The sequence below is a fragment of the Cervus canadensis genome, chromosome 22, assembly GCF_019320065.1.
Source record: "Cervus canadensis isolate Bull #8, Minnesota chromosome 22, ASM1932006v1, whole genome shotgun sequence".
In the NCBI taxonomy this organism is placed as follows: domain Eukaryota; kingdom Metazoa; phylum Chordata; class Mammalia; order Artiodactyla; family Cervidae; genus Cervus; species Cervus canadensis.
The window spans coordinates 47,716,340-47,733,155 of NC_057407.1; the positions used below are offsets into that span (position 1 = coordinate 47,716,340).

The 16,816-nt window shown below is 51.8% G+C and overlaps 1 protein-coding gene across 10 annotated transcripts in view; it reads right to left on the reverse strand.

Moving 5' to 3' along the window:
- The window catches only part of DLEC1 (DLEC1 cilia and flagella associated protein), a 96,393-nt gene that overhangs the window by 28,469 nt on the left and 51,108 nt on the right, over positions 1 to 16,816 (reverse strand). For 8 of the 10 annotated variants that reach the window (XR_006264439.1, XR_006264440.1, XM_043442283.1 and 5 more), the window contains 12 exons: positions 11,605 to 11,692; positions 10,921 to 11,094; positions 10,341 to 10,477; positions 8,613 to 8,705; positions 6,811 to 6,901; positions 6,023 to 6,185; positions 4,925 to 5,117; positions 4,097 to 4,155; positions 3,358 to 3,526; positions 3,030 to 3,123; positions 2,690 to 2,820; positions 2,422 to 2,580 (listed from right to left, as the gene is read on the reverse strand). Coding sequence is in view for 8 of the 10 variants with exons in the window: in XM_043442283.1 (XP_043298218.1) it covers positions 2,422 to 2,580; positions 2,690 to 2,820; positions 3,030 to 3,123; positions 3,358 to 3,526; positions 4,097 to 4,155; positions 4,925 to 5,117; positions 6,023 to 6,185; positions 6,811 to 6,901; positions 8,613 to 8,705; positions 10,341 to 10,477; positions 10,921 to 11,094; positions 11,605 to 11,692 (1,551 nt within the window). In the remaining 2 variants the exon portion in view is untranslated. The remainder of the gene's footprint in view (positions 1 to 2,421; positions 2,581 to 2,689; positions 2,821 to 3,029; positions 3,124 to 3,357; positions 3,527 to 4,096; positions 4,156 to 4,924; positions 5,118 to 6,022; positions 6,186 to 6,810; positions 6,902 to 8,612; positions 8,706 to 10,340; positions 10,478 to 10,920; positions 11,095 to 11,604; positions 11,693 to 16,816) is intronic. The other 2 variants (XM_043442285.1, XM_043442286.1) reach the window with 2 other exon arrangements.

Consider the following 16,816-nt stretch of genomic DNA (forward strand, 5'->3'; position numbering starts at 1 on the left):
ACACCTAGAAAACAGTAACTGGTGCTCCTTTCCTAAGTTGTTTTACGGATGCTTAAACCACCACCAAACTGAAGAAGTTAACTACTTGATGACCATGAGCGCACATTCCCCATGAGCTGGAGCCTGAGGACTGACACTGTTAAATCGCTGACACTACCTTGTCATCAACCAATCAGAGAACTGTGTACAAGCTGATCACATACTCTATAACCCCCTTTCCTCACTTGGTCTTTAAAAACGTTTGGCTGAAACCCTTCGGGAGTTCGGGGCTTTTTGAGTGTGAGCCACCTGTTCTTGTCTGGCACCTTACAACAAACGCTACGCTTTCCTCCGCCACAACCCAGAGTGTCAATAGACCGGCTTTACTGCATGTGGATGATCAGGACCCAAGTCTGGTTTTGGTAACACCCCTGTGATCCCTTCCCCACATGGTCACCTCCTCACCTAACCCCCCACTGCAGTTAGTTCACATTTACCTGACGTGTCCACCTCCTGCCCCGTACCAGGTGCTAAAAGGGAAGGGAGAAGGCTCGGGGACTACAGTGCCCCTGACTGTACACCCCAGCACCCCTAGATGGGTCACAGTGGCTAGCAGGGTGTCACTGGGCATTGAAAGATCACAACCAGGAACAACATAACTTCTCTCTCCTCTCCTCCATCCTTGAGACCAGACCATGAGTGAGTGCAAGGCGCCTGCCTGCAGGGTGACCTGGCTGCTGCTGCCCTGACCCATCCCGCCTCCCGCCTCGGCAGCGGCGCTGTGCTGTCTTGGGCCCCGTACCCTCTCGCTGCAGAGGTTTCACTGCCCAGGCACTGGGGGGTGGAGTAGGGCTGGCCTACACCTCAGGAAAAGTAGCTCTCTCTCCTGAGCTTTGGGTCCAAGCTTAGCTGGGAAGGGAAGAGCTCCTTTGCGTTCTTCGCTCATTGTTTTTCACATGCACTCCATTTCACATGGAGCCCAAGGTATGTGTGTGTGTGGTGGTGGGGGGCAGGCTTTGGTCTGGGGCTGGGTTTCTGGATGCTGACTTGGGCACATCCAACAAACCCCAATATTCTCAATATTACTTTTGAGAGTTCACAAGAATATAGTACAGAGAACTATAGAGATTGCTACCAGCTTCAATTTGGACATAAATCTTAATACACCATGAAACTGACAACTACTTCAATGATAAAATGTAGTTATTCTTCACAGTGGGAGGAAAAACACAGACTGGGAATCAGGGAAATGGGATCTGATATGATTCTGCCACCTAGAAGCAGTGTGGCCCTGGGGAAGCCCCCAACCCTCTTTACATCTATCAAATGAGGACGTTGGCTGAGGTCCATAAGTTTCCAACTGAGCTCTGGGAAATCCCAAGGACTCCCCGAAGTCCTGGAGCAGGGGGGTGGGATGTGGGGAGGAAGGATGCCTGATCAGGGGGCCTCTGGTTCATACTCTACTGCAGATCTTGGGCTTCTGTTGAAGGTTTCATTTGAATAAAAGGTTACTGACAACACCTGCCCGCGTCCCAGTTCCAGTCTCTGGTTCCATGAGCCAGGCAGGGGGACCAGTGAGCCCTGGGGGTAGCCAGCATTAACTCCAAGCCTGTGGAACAGATCCCTTGGCGATGGTTTTGGCCACTCGATACAAAACTCTTCACTTCTCAGTTTCAGAGTGCCCAGTGGAGAAGCGAGGCTACCAGGTGAAGAAGAATAGCTTTCAAGGGGAAAGGAAGTGGGCAGCAGGAGGGGGGACCTGGGGGAGCTGCAGCTAGAGGGAGGCTCAGACCCTCTTGACCTGGCCAGAGTCTCACAGGGGCAGCGACTGCTCCCACGTGTGAAGAGTGGGTGTGGTGAGTCAGTCACTTCCTCTGCCTGCTGGTGGTGTGGCTTGGGCTTGCTCAGGATTGAACATGGTGTTTAGACACGATGCCCTAATTTAGACATTGACGGTAAATATCTAGCCACTTTCAAAATTTTCTATTTTTAGGGAAAAAGGAAGCGTGCTATTTGAGAGGCCATGATTTTCCTTTTGGAGACGCTTTGGTTTGGGGCACACGCTCACCACCTGGCGGCCGGTCCTCAAAACTGCAAGCACGATCCTTGGGAGGCTGGGAATCCCAGCAGCGGCCCGCCCTTTCCCGGAGGCCCTGGAAGCTTCCCTCCCAACTCAGCTGCCCACTTTCTTCCCGATTCCGGCTACTCTGACAGAGGGAGAAACTCTTGTCCTATTTCTGTGTCAGAAGGCAGAGAGAGGAACAGGAAAATCCAGTTTTCAGGGTTCGGTCTGCTGTAGGAAGGATGGGGAATGGGGGGACACTACCAGGCGAAGGTCACCAGGCAGGCTATTCCTCTCCCAGCCTGAACGCGCCAGCTTGGGTGTCAAGGTCTCACGGCTCACACATCACGCCTGGGGCGGGGTGGCACCACAGGACTTACGTCCTCTCGCCTTTCTTGCAGGGAGGCCTGGCTCTCCTTCATGGCCCACGTGGCCGGGAGCGGGCTGAGGTTCCGGATCTGGATAAAGTTGGTGGCTTTCTGTCCCAGGCGCAGCAAACCAAACTGAAGGGCTGAGACGTCGATGACCAGGGCCGGCCCCTGAGGCACCCAGAGGGGCCGTCACAGGGTCACTGGGCTGTGGGCTTGGGGCCCTACCCCGGCCCCGCCTTTTCAGCCCGCCTTAGCTGCCCGGCCCCATCACAGGCACCTTAAAGGCCGCCTCGATGTGCAGCACCACGGGAGAGGGCGAGTCTTTGATCTCACACAGCAGGTTCTGGCTCGTCAGGCCAGGGACACCCCCGGTAAAGTTCAGCTCAAAATCCTCGACCTCGCTGGGCTCTGGGAGAAGAGGGGTGAGGTGAGGCGGGGAGATGGGCAGGGGCGGCAGGCTCCCTCTGTGGCTGGCCCAGATGTCGGGCCCCTCCTCATGTCATGGCTGGGGCTGGGCTGTGGCTGAGGCTGATGGTGGGGCCTCGAACTCCTGCCCAGGCTCCTGTGACCTCGAGTTCTCCCTCCCCAGCCAGCGCCCCCCGCGCTCCCCGCAGTACCGATGGTCCCCGTGCAGGGCTCCACCTCAATGATGTGACAGTCGCTGATCTTCCCCCATGTGTACCTAATGGCTGACTTGCTGTTGTTCCACATCTGAAAGACACACCCCGACCCGGGCTCCCTGGGAGGCTGTACTTGCTAAAGGATTGAGGGGTTTGGGACTCACAAAAGGTCCTCTTCAATCCCTCCCAGCTAATTCCCGGCCACTCGACAGCACCAACAGGGTTTGTGGGCAACGTATCAGGCCAAAGACCTCTGGACCCACGAACTTGTGCCGAGTTCAGCACCATCTTAACCAGCCCAGGCTGGGGAGAGACAACCACCTACCTTAAAATTCTTCTTCACGTTTATGCCAATATAGTTCTCCCCAGGGATGATGAGGGCATACGGTTCTAGGAGAACCTGGAAAGGTTCCACTGAGCCCTTCACCTCGATTTCCAGGACGATCACGTCATCCATGCAGTATGAGGGGTCCTTGGAGTTTTCCAAGTCCAAACTGAACACAAACCAGCCATGAGCTAAGAGTCATTGTGTCCCCTATCTCTGGTCTTGTGAAAGGAAAGCACGCTCTGCCCACAGCTACCAAGCCCCCTGAAATCAGAGGTGTCAGCAATGCCCTGAAACAAGCGAATGCCTGAAGCTGTGCTGGCAGCTCAACTGCAGGCCAGGACCAAGGTCCCTCCCTGTGTTTCAGGGACCACAGAGCAGCCGCAGCAGCCTGGAACTCCCCAGCAGCTGACTGGAGACCCCCCCAGTGACAGCCCACTTAGGGACCAGTAGGCAGAGGTGCCACCAAAACCTTCCTCCATTAGTCACCACCCACCGGTGGCAACTGTGAGCACGGGGCAGTTTCCAGGTTCCAGGGTGCAGAGTCAGAGAGCTGTTCCCTACATGCAGAGCCCGCTCCAAGCCTGCTGCCAGGGCAAGGTGAGGAGCTCTCACCTGCCAAAGCCTGCTGGGGGTCAGGGGCTCACCGACTCAGTCCTGGGGCCTCCCCCTCCAGCATCCTCCCTGGGAGGGCAGGCCTGGAGCCCACCGCTCAGCCAAGGGCCTGGGTCCTGCTCACCTCACGGGCTCTGGGACTTCCTCCAGCACCATCTGGAGCACACTGTGAAAACCCCTTGGCTGCAAGACAAACACAGCACCCTGAAGACGAAAGCCCGCCCCAGGGAAGACTTGAGTCACAGAAGCAACCCTCCCTGTGGCCCGGCTGCCACAGACGCCTTCCTGCTTCCCTGTGGCCTCTCCCCACACTGGGGGAAACAGCGGCTGCCAGGACGTGAGCCCTGACTCAGAGACTGGGGGCCACTGCAGTCTCAAGACTGGCATGCCCACCTCTGCTGGGCCTGGGGGACAGGAAGGCCCTTGGCAGTGCCCTCAACGTGTCTGAAGCATCAAGCCTTCCTGGGACAGGCAGTATCAGGGGCTGAATGACGGGCTGAGAGGCGGACCTGCTGTCTTACCAACAAAGGCCGCTGGGAAACCCCCGCATGCTCCCCCTTTGCCTGTTACATACAGGGGTTCACTTTGGGAGTTGAGGGCTGTGTGAGCCTTGGCCTGGGGAACCCCACCTCACTGCCTGGAAGCTGCTGTGAGCTGGGCAGGAAGGGTAACACCTTTGATGGAGTAGAAACATGAAAGACACTAGAGTCTGAGTGAGGCCAGACTTGCTCAGGACAGGCTGTGTGGGATGGGGGCCAGGCAAGACGAGCTGCTTTGTCCTGCACACCAAGCCTGTCCCCTAGCCCCACTCTTGGCTAAGTGCTGGCCTTGGCAGGATACCGGGGGTCTCCGCAGGGTCAGCTGTGGCTTCAACGTCACCAAAGAACAGGGAGGGTGGGTGAAACCAGCATGACCCAACTGTGTGCAACCACCAAGATGGCCCCATTTGAACCTCTTGAGGGGAGAAGCTCAGGATGAATTTGTGGTCCGCGTGGGGGCTGAGAACGCCCATCTTGGGGGTGATGCAGAAGGCCGTCTCCCTGTCTGGCTGGTACTTGATGCTGTCTGCGCTGCAGGTTTCTCCGGGCATCAGGGACCGCAGGTTGGGCTTCATGATCTGCCAGTGGAAGGCCAGCTCCACGTGCCTGCGGGGGCGACCCTGACAGTAGGCCGTGGAGCCAAGGCCATGGCTGCTGACGGCAGGCATGGGTGGGGCGGGAGACGGCAGGCGAGAACTGCTCCTTGTGCCAGGTGACAGAGCCTGTGTAAGGCCTGGGTCACGTGGACAGCAGGCCAGGAGGCACCCTGCGGTCTGCCCTGGCATAATGGCGAGGCTGAGAGGATGGTCAGAGAATAAATGGCAATGAGAGCTGAACCCACAGAACTTCAGCTGTCTGACCCTGGGGCTTGAGAGAGCTCCCCTCATGGGCCAGGCAGGAATTCTCTGGAAAACTGATCCTGGTTAGCGATGGACCAGAGGATCTGGTTAAGGATGGACCAGAGGATCTGGTTAAGGATGGACTAGAGGGGCTTCCCTGGTGGCACAAGTGGTAAAGAACCCGACTGCCCATGCAGGAGACGTAAGAGACATGGGCTCAATCCCTGGGTTGGGAAGATTTCCTGGAGGAGGGCATGGCAACCCACCCCAGTATTCTTGCCTGGAGAGTCCCATGGACACAGCCCAGTAGGCTACAGTCCATAGGGTTGCAAAGAGTCGGACGTGACTAAGTGACTTAACACGCAGAGGATCTGGAGCAACACTGCTCAATATGACTCCCTGCAGTGTTGGACATCGTGCAGACCTGCTCTGTTCAACATGAGAGCCACTAGCTACCCAGGCGCTGAGCACTTTAAATGTGGCTGGTGCCACTGAAGTGAGTTTTTCACTTTATTTTAGTTGATTTCCATTTAACTGGTCACCTGTGGCTAGCAAGTACCATGATGAACAGTGCACATCCAGATCCTCCCATCCTGTGCTCAGATTCAGGACATCAGGCCGGGTGAGGAGGGAGCGGGGTGTGTGCTGGGGTCCCGCACAGGCATCACTCACGTGGCGTTTCTAATAATCAGCAGTTTGCTGGCTGTGGACTGAAGGTTTTCAGGTTCAAAGCGTATGAAGTGCTGGGCTGTTAAGTCTGTGAGCTCTCCAGGCTCTGGCTGACTTTTCTCACCAGAAATATAGATCAGATCCAGAGCAACCAGCTGCCCGATTCCTGACAAGGTTAGGGGAGCAAAGTTTCACTAGGGCTGAAGTCAGGACTCTGGCCGAAGGCTGTCACAGCACCCAGGTCACCATCCACATGCAACTAAGCGGCCACGATCGTGACCCCAGAAGTGCGCACATAGGGGAACAGGGAGCCAACAGCACACGGACTCATGTTGTCACATTGTCACAGACCAACAGGAGGTGACTCTGCTAACCTAGCACGTAATGGGCATTCAATTAATGCCTGCTGGGTGAACTGGGTGGATGGTAGACAGACAGGTACCAAGAAGGAACACGGCACCCAAGGAAACGCAGGAGGATGCCCCCTCTAACTCTGCAGAAACCTATGGGCGCCCTGGCTGTTTCTGTGTGAGTCACTGGCAGCTCCCCAAAGCTCTAGGTGAGTTTCAAAGTGACCTGACGAAAGACTGTCCTCCAGGTTTCCACCTCTGTCGCACTAGACGGCCCCTTGGGACAGGCCTGAGGGCCACACTGGCGTGGGTCTCTAAGGTCTGGCCAGAGCACAAGGCCCCCAAACCGGAGCCCAGTGCCCGTGGCTGCAGCATTCTGAGTGCACCGCCGCCCCCTGCCCACAGCCGCGGACCGGGCGCTGCCCGGGAGCACGCGCCCACCTGTGGTCACCAGCTCCTTTATCTGGCAGTTGTCGCATACGATGACGAAGGTCTGCTCTGCCTTTCCCAGGCTGGTTGGGAGGAACAGGACCTGGGGAGGAAAGGGCTGTCCTGCAGCCTCCCAGGAAGGGGCTTCTTCCCCATCACCTCCTCCTCTCGACTGCACCCCCTGCCTCGGGCCTCCCCTCCTGGCCGTCTCCCTGGGGTACAGCCCAGGCTCCGGGATATGAGGAGACAGTTCACAGGGATGGAAATAAAAATGGCTCTTAAACAACATGTTTAACCTCACTCATGATCAAAAATGGAAACGCAAACCAGCCAGAAAAAGTTTCATGCCTCCTACTGGCAAAGAGCAGAAGGTTAGCGATCATGAACGCAGTGACAGGAAGTCTTCATTCTCTTCAAACTACTCTAAAGGGGCAGGGTAGGGTTTGGTGGGGAGAGACGGAGGAATATAAAGGCAATGAGGTTGGCCAAGAGTTGAGAAAAGTTGAAGCTGGGTAATGAGTACATGGGTGATCCTTAAACTATTCTATTTTTTTATATGGGTTTTTTTTGGGCGGGGGGGCGGGGCAGTGCTTGGCCAGTTGGACTTCTGTCCTTTTTAGTATAGTTGACTTACAATGTTAGGTTAATTTCAAGTGTACTGCAAGGTATTTCTATTATACATGTGTGTGTGTGTACATATACACACACACACATATATATCTATTCATTTTCAGATTATTGGTATTATGACGATTATTATTTTGACTGAGCCACAAAGCTGGCAGAATCTTAAGTTTCCTGACCAGAGATCAAACCCATGCTCCCTGCAATGTAAGCACAGCCTCCTAACTACATGATCACCAAGGAATTCCCTGTATATGTTTTTAAATGTCCATAACACATTTTTTTAAAGTTTGATAACATATTGTGTTGGCAAAGACATGAGAAAACAGGTACCTGCATATACTATTGTTGGAAGTATAAAATAATATAATCCAAATGGTGGGGATTTGGCAACATGTACCATAATTAGAAGGGCAGAGGCCCTAAGTCAGCAAATGTACAACAAGGACTGTATCCTACAGGTAGGACAGAGTGATGTATGTGTAAGCTATTCCCTGAGATGGCCAGAGATCAGAAATAATCTTCATATTCATCAGCAGGAAATGGCTGACCTAAATTAGTCCATATACACAGTGGAATACCATGCAGCTATAAAAAATGAGGTGTGGGAAGTACATGGTGCAGAACAGAGTGTAGAGTGGGCAACGATTTGCATGAAGAAGAAATGGAAACATAGGAAAGAAAAAACCATGCGCTTATGTCGTCATCACATACGTCTGCAAGGGCACCCAGACCTGGTAAGGTTGTGGCCTGTAGGTGGCCAAGGAAGTGGGGGGAGAGGGAGCATTTCACCATGCTTCTATTTGCATATTTTGTATTTTTAATTATATGAGTCTATTTATTTGGAAATATGAATAAGTTTTCAAACAAACAACATCCCAATCAGTAAACAAAATTTACAGAAACCACCAAGGCTTGGACCTGGGAGTGGACCTCTGGGTTATGAAAACACGAAGGTGGGAATTCCCTGGCAGTCCAGTGGTTAGGACTCAGCACTCTGACTGCCAAGGGCCTGGGTTCAATCCCTGGTTGGGGCACTAAGATCTCATAAGCCATGCAGCACAGTCCAACAAAACAAAACAAAACAAAACAAAACACCCCACAGAGGCAAAGGAAATCAAGCAAGCAGCTGAGGAAGCAGCAACCGATCATAAAGAGGTGGGAATACCTGCTACTGTCTCATCACCTACCTCCATGAATACGGCCTGCCCTGGAACCAGCTCAAACACCGACGGCAGGATCCCAAAGGGAGGCTGCTCAACAAAGCCAATGGTGACAACAGCCTTAAAGAAAAGCAGAAGATGACCCAACAGTATGAAAGAAACTGTGAAGTCTCTTGCTCAGATGACCCATGTCTCTCCTCCAAACATCCATGTTGTGATTTGAAGGCTCTTACGGATCATCCAGTCCCCTGTTCATGAAGAAACTGAGGCTCATCCATTCAGCCAGCACTTACTCAACCTGCACCAGATGGGGTTCTGACGTTTAAAGACGAGTACGTCACGGAGCATCTGCAAAGAGCTGCCTATTGGTCAGAGGTACAAGAAGACCACTGACAAGGGTTTCAGACGCAGAGCAGGAGGCATGTGAGAAGGTCTCCCCCAGGAGGTGGGCTCCCTAGCACAGTCCTTTTCCTACTGCACCACCCTGTGTGGTTCGTGCCGGCTTCTGTGTCTGCCTCCATTCCCAACCCAGCCCTGGCCGTGAGCTCCTGAAGGAAGCTGCCGACTTGTCAGCAGAGCTGCAGCCCCGATGCCTACACAGGAAGCTGCTAGCCCATGCCTCCAGATCCCTGGCACGTGACAGCTATGAGTGAAATGTCTCAGGGAGCATGTGGTCTCCTGGATGCTTGTTTTCAGAGATGCACAGAAAGCAAGGTATCTCTCCTCTGAGAAAGATAATGGGTGTGCATGGGCGTGATAATCAGTGTTGTCAGCACTCGGCTGCCATGGGGCATGCGGGGTGGGAGGGAGCCTGGGCAAACAGTGGGGCGGGGGCAGGCACGTACACACGCCCTGCTTCTCAACTCCAGCCGACAGGACCACAGTGGATCCTGGCCCAGGGCTGCTCATCTTCCAGTGTTTCAGAGAAAGTGGCAATGTACATTTTTATATATCATCTCTCTATTTTTATTTTTTTTCAGCATGGCATGCGGGATCTCAATTCCCCAACCAGGGATTGAACCCGAGCCCCCTGCAGTGGAAGTGCAGAGCTCCACCCACTGGATAGCTAGGGAGCTTCCTGAAATCTATCTTTAAGTATTGACTCAAGATATGTTTTTAAGCAATGCTGGATTTCCCTACTGACTCAAGACGGTGAAGAATCTGCCTGCAATGTGGGAGACCCGGGTTCAATCCCCGGGTCGGGAAAATCCCCTGGAGGAGGGCATGGCAACTCCACTCCAGTATTCTTGCCTGGAGAATCCCAAGGACAGAGGAGCCTCATGAGCTACAGTCCATGGGGTCACAAAGAGTCAGACATAACTGAATGACTAACACTTTCACTTTCAAGCAATGTTAGCTCAAAAATGTTTTGAGGCCCTGTGCCAAATAAATATGACCACCAAATTCAACCAAGGAGCTTCCAATTTGTAGCCTCTGCTATAGTCAAACATTTGCCACAATAATGACTGACTGAATGACTCAGTGAATGAATGAATGAATGAATGAATGTAGTGACATCCAAGACAAGCCTTGAAGGACGGGAGAGGTGATGGGACCTGTCCAGGGTCACACAGGTATTAGGGGTATAACAGGAACTACAGTGCTATACTCTGTACCTCTTGATTCTTAAGGGACTGCGGCTATACAATTCTGTCCACTGCGTTTCCAGCCCCAGGGGCACTGGAGCAAGTCCCCCACGGGGGTTACTGCATTCGATGGACTTGCTTTTTCCCAGGAAGCACTGTGAGCACTCACCCTGAAGCTGGGCGGCGGCCAGCTCTTCTTAGGCATGATACAGAACTTGCCCACGCTGAAGCCCACGTTTTTGCAGATGAATCTGGTTATCTTCATGCCCCCAATGAGGCAGTAGCCGCAGTCCAGCACGGGCGACACTGCAGCCACAGGGGAAGATGGGCAAGAGAGACAGCGCGGGTTCCCCTGAGGGCGGCCCAAGCTGAGAGCAGATGTTGGGGGCGGGGCGGGGGAGGGACGGAGACAAGCCCCGCCCCTGCTTCTGCCCGCAGCGGTGCCCCAGGACACCACGTGCGTGGGCCTCAGGGTGTCCCTGAGCCAGTGCCGCCTAGGCTGGGGTCAGCTGGGCCGTGGCCTCCTTTCCTGATATGTGTCGCCCAGAGTCCGCCTCCCCCGGGGAAGTAGGACGGTCAGGGCCTAACTCTGGAGGAATGCGGGAGCTTCCGGCAGGTCCCTCCGCAGGACTCAGAAGCCCCTGCCCTAGGGGTCAGGCTGTGGGGTGCCACCCAGGGGCCCTGTGGGCAGGTGGTCCTTTAGAGGGGCACCAGCCCTCACCGATCCCCGGGGAGCAGCACGCACTTACATGTCAGCACTGGGGGCGGCCTCCGGGCCTGCAGGGGGATCAGGAGCGTGTGCGCTGACTGGGTCTCCACTAAGATAAAGTCATCAAAATCCCCAAGGCAGTCGGGAAAAAACTGGACAATGTACTGGCAGGTCATTCCAGGAGCCACCATTCCACCTTTTCCTGGGAACATCCCTGTGGGTGACAAAAGTGACAATGAGACTCTGGAGACCAGGTAAAAATTCCAGGACCTGGGGTGGGGAGGGCAGTGATGGGGTCCACCTGGGATGGTCAGGGAGGGTCATGCCTGGCCCTGTGGCTTAGCAATTACTTTGTGGGCAGCAGACAGACACTTGAGATTTCTAGGGAGCAGAGGGGCCACGATCAGAGTTGTTCTTAAGGAGAACACCGAGTCACAGGAGCAGAAAGGCTGGCTGGGAGGCCAGTGCCGCGGCCTAAGTGAGGAACCAGGGTGCAGTGATGGTGAGCAGAGCAAGGACAGGACCGAACTGAGCTTGGGGGTACGATCCAAGGAGGACCTGTCAGGCTGGGCGGGGGCGCTCTGCTTGGAGGGCAGGCGGGAGGCCGCCTTGGAGCACGAGGGGTGCAGCCTCAGGAGTCACCCGAAGCCCCGTGGGGACGTAATCTCGGGCAAGGCCAGCATACAATTTCAAGGATGGGCAGGCCACTCCACCCTGAGCTCACCCAATCCCAGGGCGAAATAGGGCGTGGAGGGAGGGAGGACTCGAAGGTGGCGGCTGGTGGATGTGGTGTTCTGCAGGGAGATCACCATCTGTGCAGAGACAAAAGCAACACGTGTGGACACAGGCCATGAAATCTGGGGCTCACATAATAATATGGGAATGGGGTGGGGCTTGGCCCATGGGAATGAAATGAGCTTGGCCCCGTGTTGGTAACTGTTGAGCTGGTGAGGGGTCCATGGGGTTTCAGGTGACTATTCTATCCACTTTTGTTTGTTTTTAGAAAAAAAAGAAACTACAAGGTAAGCATGAAGGTGGGGGTAGATCTGACCCAGCCTCTGTCCTGTTTAAAACCACAGCAATGTTTGTTTTTAAATGCTTATTTTTATTTATTTGGCTGAGCCGAGTCTCCGTTGTGGCATGTGGGATCTTGGCTTTCTGACCAAGGATTGGACGTGGGCCCCCCACACTGGGTGTGCTGGGTCCCAGCCACTGGGCCACTAGGCAAGTCCCCAGAATCACAGCTATTGTTTATTGGGCTTCTCCTATGTGCCTCCTCGACTTCCCAATGACCAGGGAAGTGAAGTGAAAGTCGCTCAGTCGTGTCCAACTCTTTTGAAAGGTGGGAACTACCTCTATTTTAGGGCAAATAAATTGACGTCCAAAGAGCCTCCTTCACTGGAAAGTAAGAGTGGTGAGAGTGAGCCCAGGACCCTGAAGCTCTGCCTCCTCACCTCTCACTCACCACTCTTTCTCCACATAATCCATTTTTTTGTTGTTGTTGACCACACCACGTAGCATGCAGGATCTTAGTTCTCCAACAACCAGGGATTGAACCTGCACCCCTTGCAGAGGAAGCTAGGAGTCTTAACCACTAGACCACCAGGGAAGTCCTCCAATATAACCCTTTGAGCCACTTCTTCTCAAGGCCCCAGGGGTGCTACCTGTATTCAGGGTTGTAACTGGGCCTCTCTCCATCACTCAGCCTATCCCCCTCATTAAACCCTGCCTTCTGTTCCCCGTCCCTCAGATAGGGAAACCCCTAAGGTCTCAGCACCTAGAACTGAACTCACACAGTGCTGACCCCCAACAGCACTCGGCACAATGCCCAGCAAGGAAGAAGAACTCCACGCACGCACACACCTTTGGCTCCTATTTTGCGAAATATTACACTGGGAAAAACATATGAGTTATAACACGACAAGCCATTTTTCCAGCTTAAAAAGTAAAACATGAAAAACACAGATGAAGCCTGGCCCCAGCCCCACACCAGATAACAGCTCCATAAATTTGAAGCATGTCTTCACACTTTTATTCATAGGGGTGCATTCCTAAATCAACATTTAAGTCCATTTTTGGCCAGCACAACAGACTGCCTCAATCCACCTGTGAACCAGATCCAAACCGGAGAGACCCATGTTATAATTTTTATTTCTCCAATATTAATGATGATGAGCATCTTTTCATAAGTTTGCTATTTTAGGTGTCCTCTTGTGTGCTATGTCTGATCACAGTGTCCATTTGCCATTGTGTACTTTTTTTTTATTGACTTGCAGAAATTCTTTATATATTCTGAGCACTAACATTTTATAAGGTATATGTTATAAACATACCCAAGTATTATAACTTGTATTATCTTTTGATGTATTATCTTTAAAATTTCAGTACACCAGGGGTCATCACACCCTACTTCCCACCTCTTAGAGCTCTGATTGCTGTCAGACTTGGGTAAGGGGGAGTCAACTACAGAATCACATCCTAAGGGTCTGCTGTTTTCAGGCCCTTCTGATGCCACGTGTCACAGGCCAGGTTCCCCATAAAGTGAAATCTTGTATCAGCTTTAAAATTTTAATGTATTTATCAACCTTTAGGTTCACAGTTTATACTTTAGTGTCAAGCAATCTCAGATCTCCTATATTTTCATCTTCACTTCTTGCTTGAGATCTTTGCTGGAAAGAATTTTGTTGAGGCTCTGGAGTGAGGTAGGGATTAAACTATTTTCCGTATGGCAAGGAAACTAATTCCATTTTGCCTTTTCATATCTGCACACATGCACAGACAGCCCTGGGAACGGTTCCCTCAATCTGGATTTTCCCAAATACAGGGCAAGCTTGCAGGGGTCACTACGAATCGAGGTGTTCATGACAGCAGCTGCCCTTCATGTCCATGGAGGCACATCTCTAGAGAGCCTTGCTCCCAGCCACACAAGCCAAACCCCTGACCAAATGAGGGGCAGGATCCAGCAGTTTATGAAGGGATGTCCCGTGGGACAAAATAATCAATTGCACTGACCAGGGTTCACATTCTCACATTCTCGTATTGGCTCTGCCTCCTTCCACCCCCTTTCCTCACTCTTCCCTGGAATTGTAAACAAAAGCACATACGCTCACTTATGGGGAATCTGGGCTGTGACACTTGTCATCAGAAGAGTCTGAAAACAGCAGATTCTGAGGATGTGACTCCGGAGTTGATGTTCTCTTGTCTGACGGCAAGCGGAACTCTAGCTGCTGGGAAGTAGGGTGCGATGACCCCTGGGATGCATCACAATCACGAAGGTTTCTTCCCCATGATCAACTGAAATGACGAGGTGCAGGCGGAGGGAGGTCAGGCACTGAATTGTGGTAGCTACAGCATGGTTGCAAGGTCTGGGCAAACAGTAATTATAAGGACTGTGAAGGGGGCTGGCTTTCCTTAAATGCACTGGAAGCCATAGAGGAAAAAAATGGTAGGCTTAGGGCAGCCAATTCAAGGGCCACCATGAAGACATTCCTTGCATTCCTGGGTTACACGCAATCTGTTCCTGGGGTATGTGTGTGCGTATGTGTGTGTGTTTTCTTACTTAGGTTTTTACTTAGTATTTCTGAACCTATGTTCTTTTTTTTTCTTTCAAATGTCTTTTAAAGTTACCAAAATATGGAAAGAAAACAAAAGAGAAAGTGTGTCAAACATAATAAGCTCCTGGCTTACAAGGTATATGGATCTCCATTCCTACCGCAACTCCTTGGCCTCCAGCACTTGCAGCCCACGTCCCAGTCTGCTCCTTAACTCAGGACAGATAAGTCCTCTCACAGCTCCAAAGGACAGAGGATGGGACGGCCCACCTTCTCCCCCAACTGCCCAAATGATACATTATTTGTTTATTTATGCCAGGCAGCTTGTGGGATCTTAGTTTCCCAACCAAGGGCTGAACCCACACCCTCAGCAGTGAGAGCATGGAGCCCTAACCAGTGGACCACCGGAGAAGTGCCTGAGTCTACATCTTTAAGCAAGACTGGCTATGGCTCTCACTGTCATACTTTCTTACTTGGCTTTGGTTCAAGGTAGTACTAGGCTCTGTCTTAGTCTGAAATATAAACTGGGTGGCTTATGAACAACAGGAATGTACTTCTCACAATTCTGGAGGCTGGAAAGTCCAAGATCAAGTGGCCAGCAGGATGAAGGCCCTTTTCCATTCATAGCTGGCAACTTCTCACTGTGCCCTCAAGGGGCAGGAGGGGCAAGGGATCTCTCCAGAGCCTCTTCAGAAAGGCACTAGTCCCATTCAGGAAGGCTTCATGCCCATGCCCTAAGCACCTTCCCAAGACCTCACCTTCTAATACCATCATCTTTGACAGTTAGAACTTCAACAAATGAGTTTTGGAGGGACACAAACATTCAGACCATAGCAGGCTCATTCCCTAAGGATGAGGATATGGTCCTTTTTCTAGTCTCTAAAAGTTTATATAAGATAGGGATTAGCTTGAATGTTTGGTGGTATATACCTGTAAAATGATCTGGGCATGGAGTTTCCTTTGGTAGGTTTTCTTTTTAAGGTATTTTCATCAAATTGGACAGCCACATAGCTGAAAGAGTCAAAGGGTTCTACAAAGCTCTAAAAATAGAAATCCTGCCATCTTCCCTTGCCTCCACACCCACCATTTCCCACACCTAGATGAAAACACTTTTTCCTCCTTTAGCTGATTATTTTGGAAATTACTTCCATGTCTCCAGATGGCGTGCTAATTTTTTTGTTTGTTTTAGGTATTAATTATGGATGGATGATATGGATATTCTCTTTCCTCACCCATAACCAGCTTAACCGTATGCCATCCTACTATCCTTCCTACCCTCATCTTCTGGATGCAAATTATGTCATACTCATGGTTAAACTGGCTTTCCTGGGGGCTCAGCTGGTAAAGAATCCGCCTCCAGTGTGGGAGACTCAGGTTCAATCCCTGGGTCAGGAAGATCCCCTAGAGAAGGGAAAGGCTACCCACTCCAGTGTTCTGGCCTAGAGAATTCCATGGACTGTGTAGTCCATGGGGTCCCAAAGAGTCAGACACAACTGAGTGACTTTCACTTTCTTTCATGGTTAGATCAGTAATTAATGTTTATGTTACTGGTTGCTATGTAAAAAATATTCACAGCTGAGCATGAAATTCTCCCTTGAACAATTTTTGTTTCTTCTGGAGTTAATCAACCAATTATTTTGTTTGCTATGTACTTATCAGTGATTTTTTAAAATTTATTTTAATTTTTTTGGCCACACTGCATGTGGGATCTTAGTTCCCCAACCAGGGATCAAACCCACGCCTACTGAATTGGAAGGTGGAGTCTTAACCACTGGACCACCAGGGAAGTCTCTCCCTTATCAATAATTTAATCTCTTTCCACTACCCTACAAGGCTCTTCTCAAGATGTCCCGGATGTATCAGGGACTCTGATCAGTGTCACCCCCACGGGTCAACTCCTCTTATTCTGGCCTCTTCTAACCTGGACTGGGTCACCTGTTATACCTACTGCTGTCACCCAGGACAGGTCAAACCCTGTAGCAGTTTTCAGACACGTCCACGAGTTCTTTGACACTCCTCCCATTGAGACGTGAGGTCTTCCCCTCAAATCTGGGCCAACCTTAGGGACTCACTTGGACCCTGTAGCAATGCAGAGGATGCAATGACTTCCTCTCCTACTGCAAGGGAACCTCCAAGGTTAGGTCATAAACAGTGATGCAACCTCCCTCTTGCTGATAGGGAACTCACTTCAAAGCTCTGATCATTCACTTTGAGCTGCCTGATTACCCTGAGGCGGAAGCCCAGGCCACGCAGAGAATTCACGTACAGACTCAGCTGACAACCAACATCAACTACTTTGTGACTGAAAATGTCTCAGCTGGTTCCAGTCCTGTCTTTCAGGTTACCCCCAGGCACTAACTTTTTCTAGCTAAGGCCTCAAACACC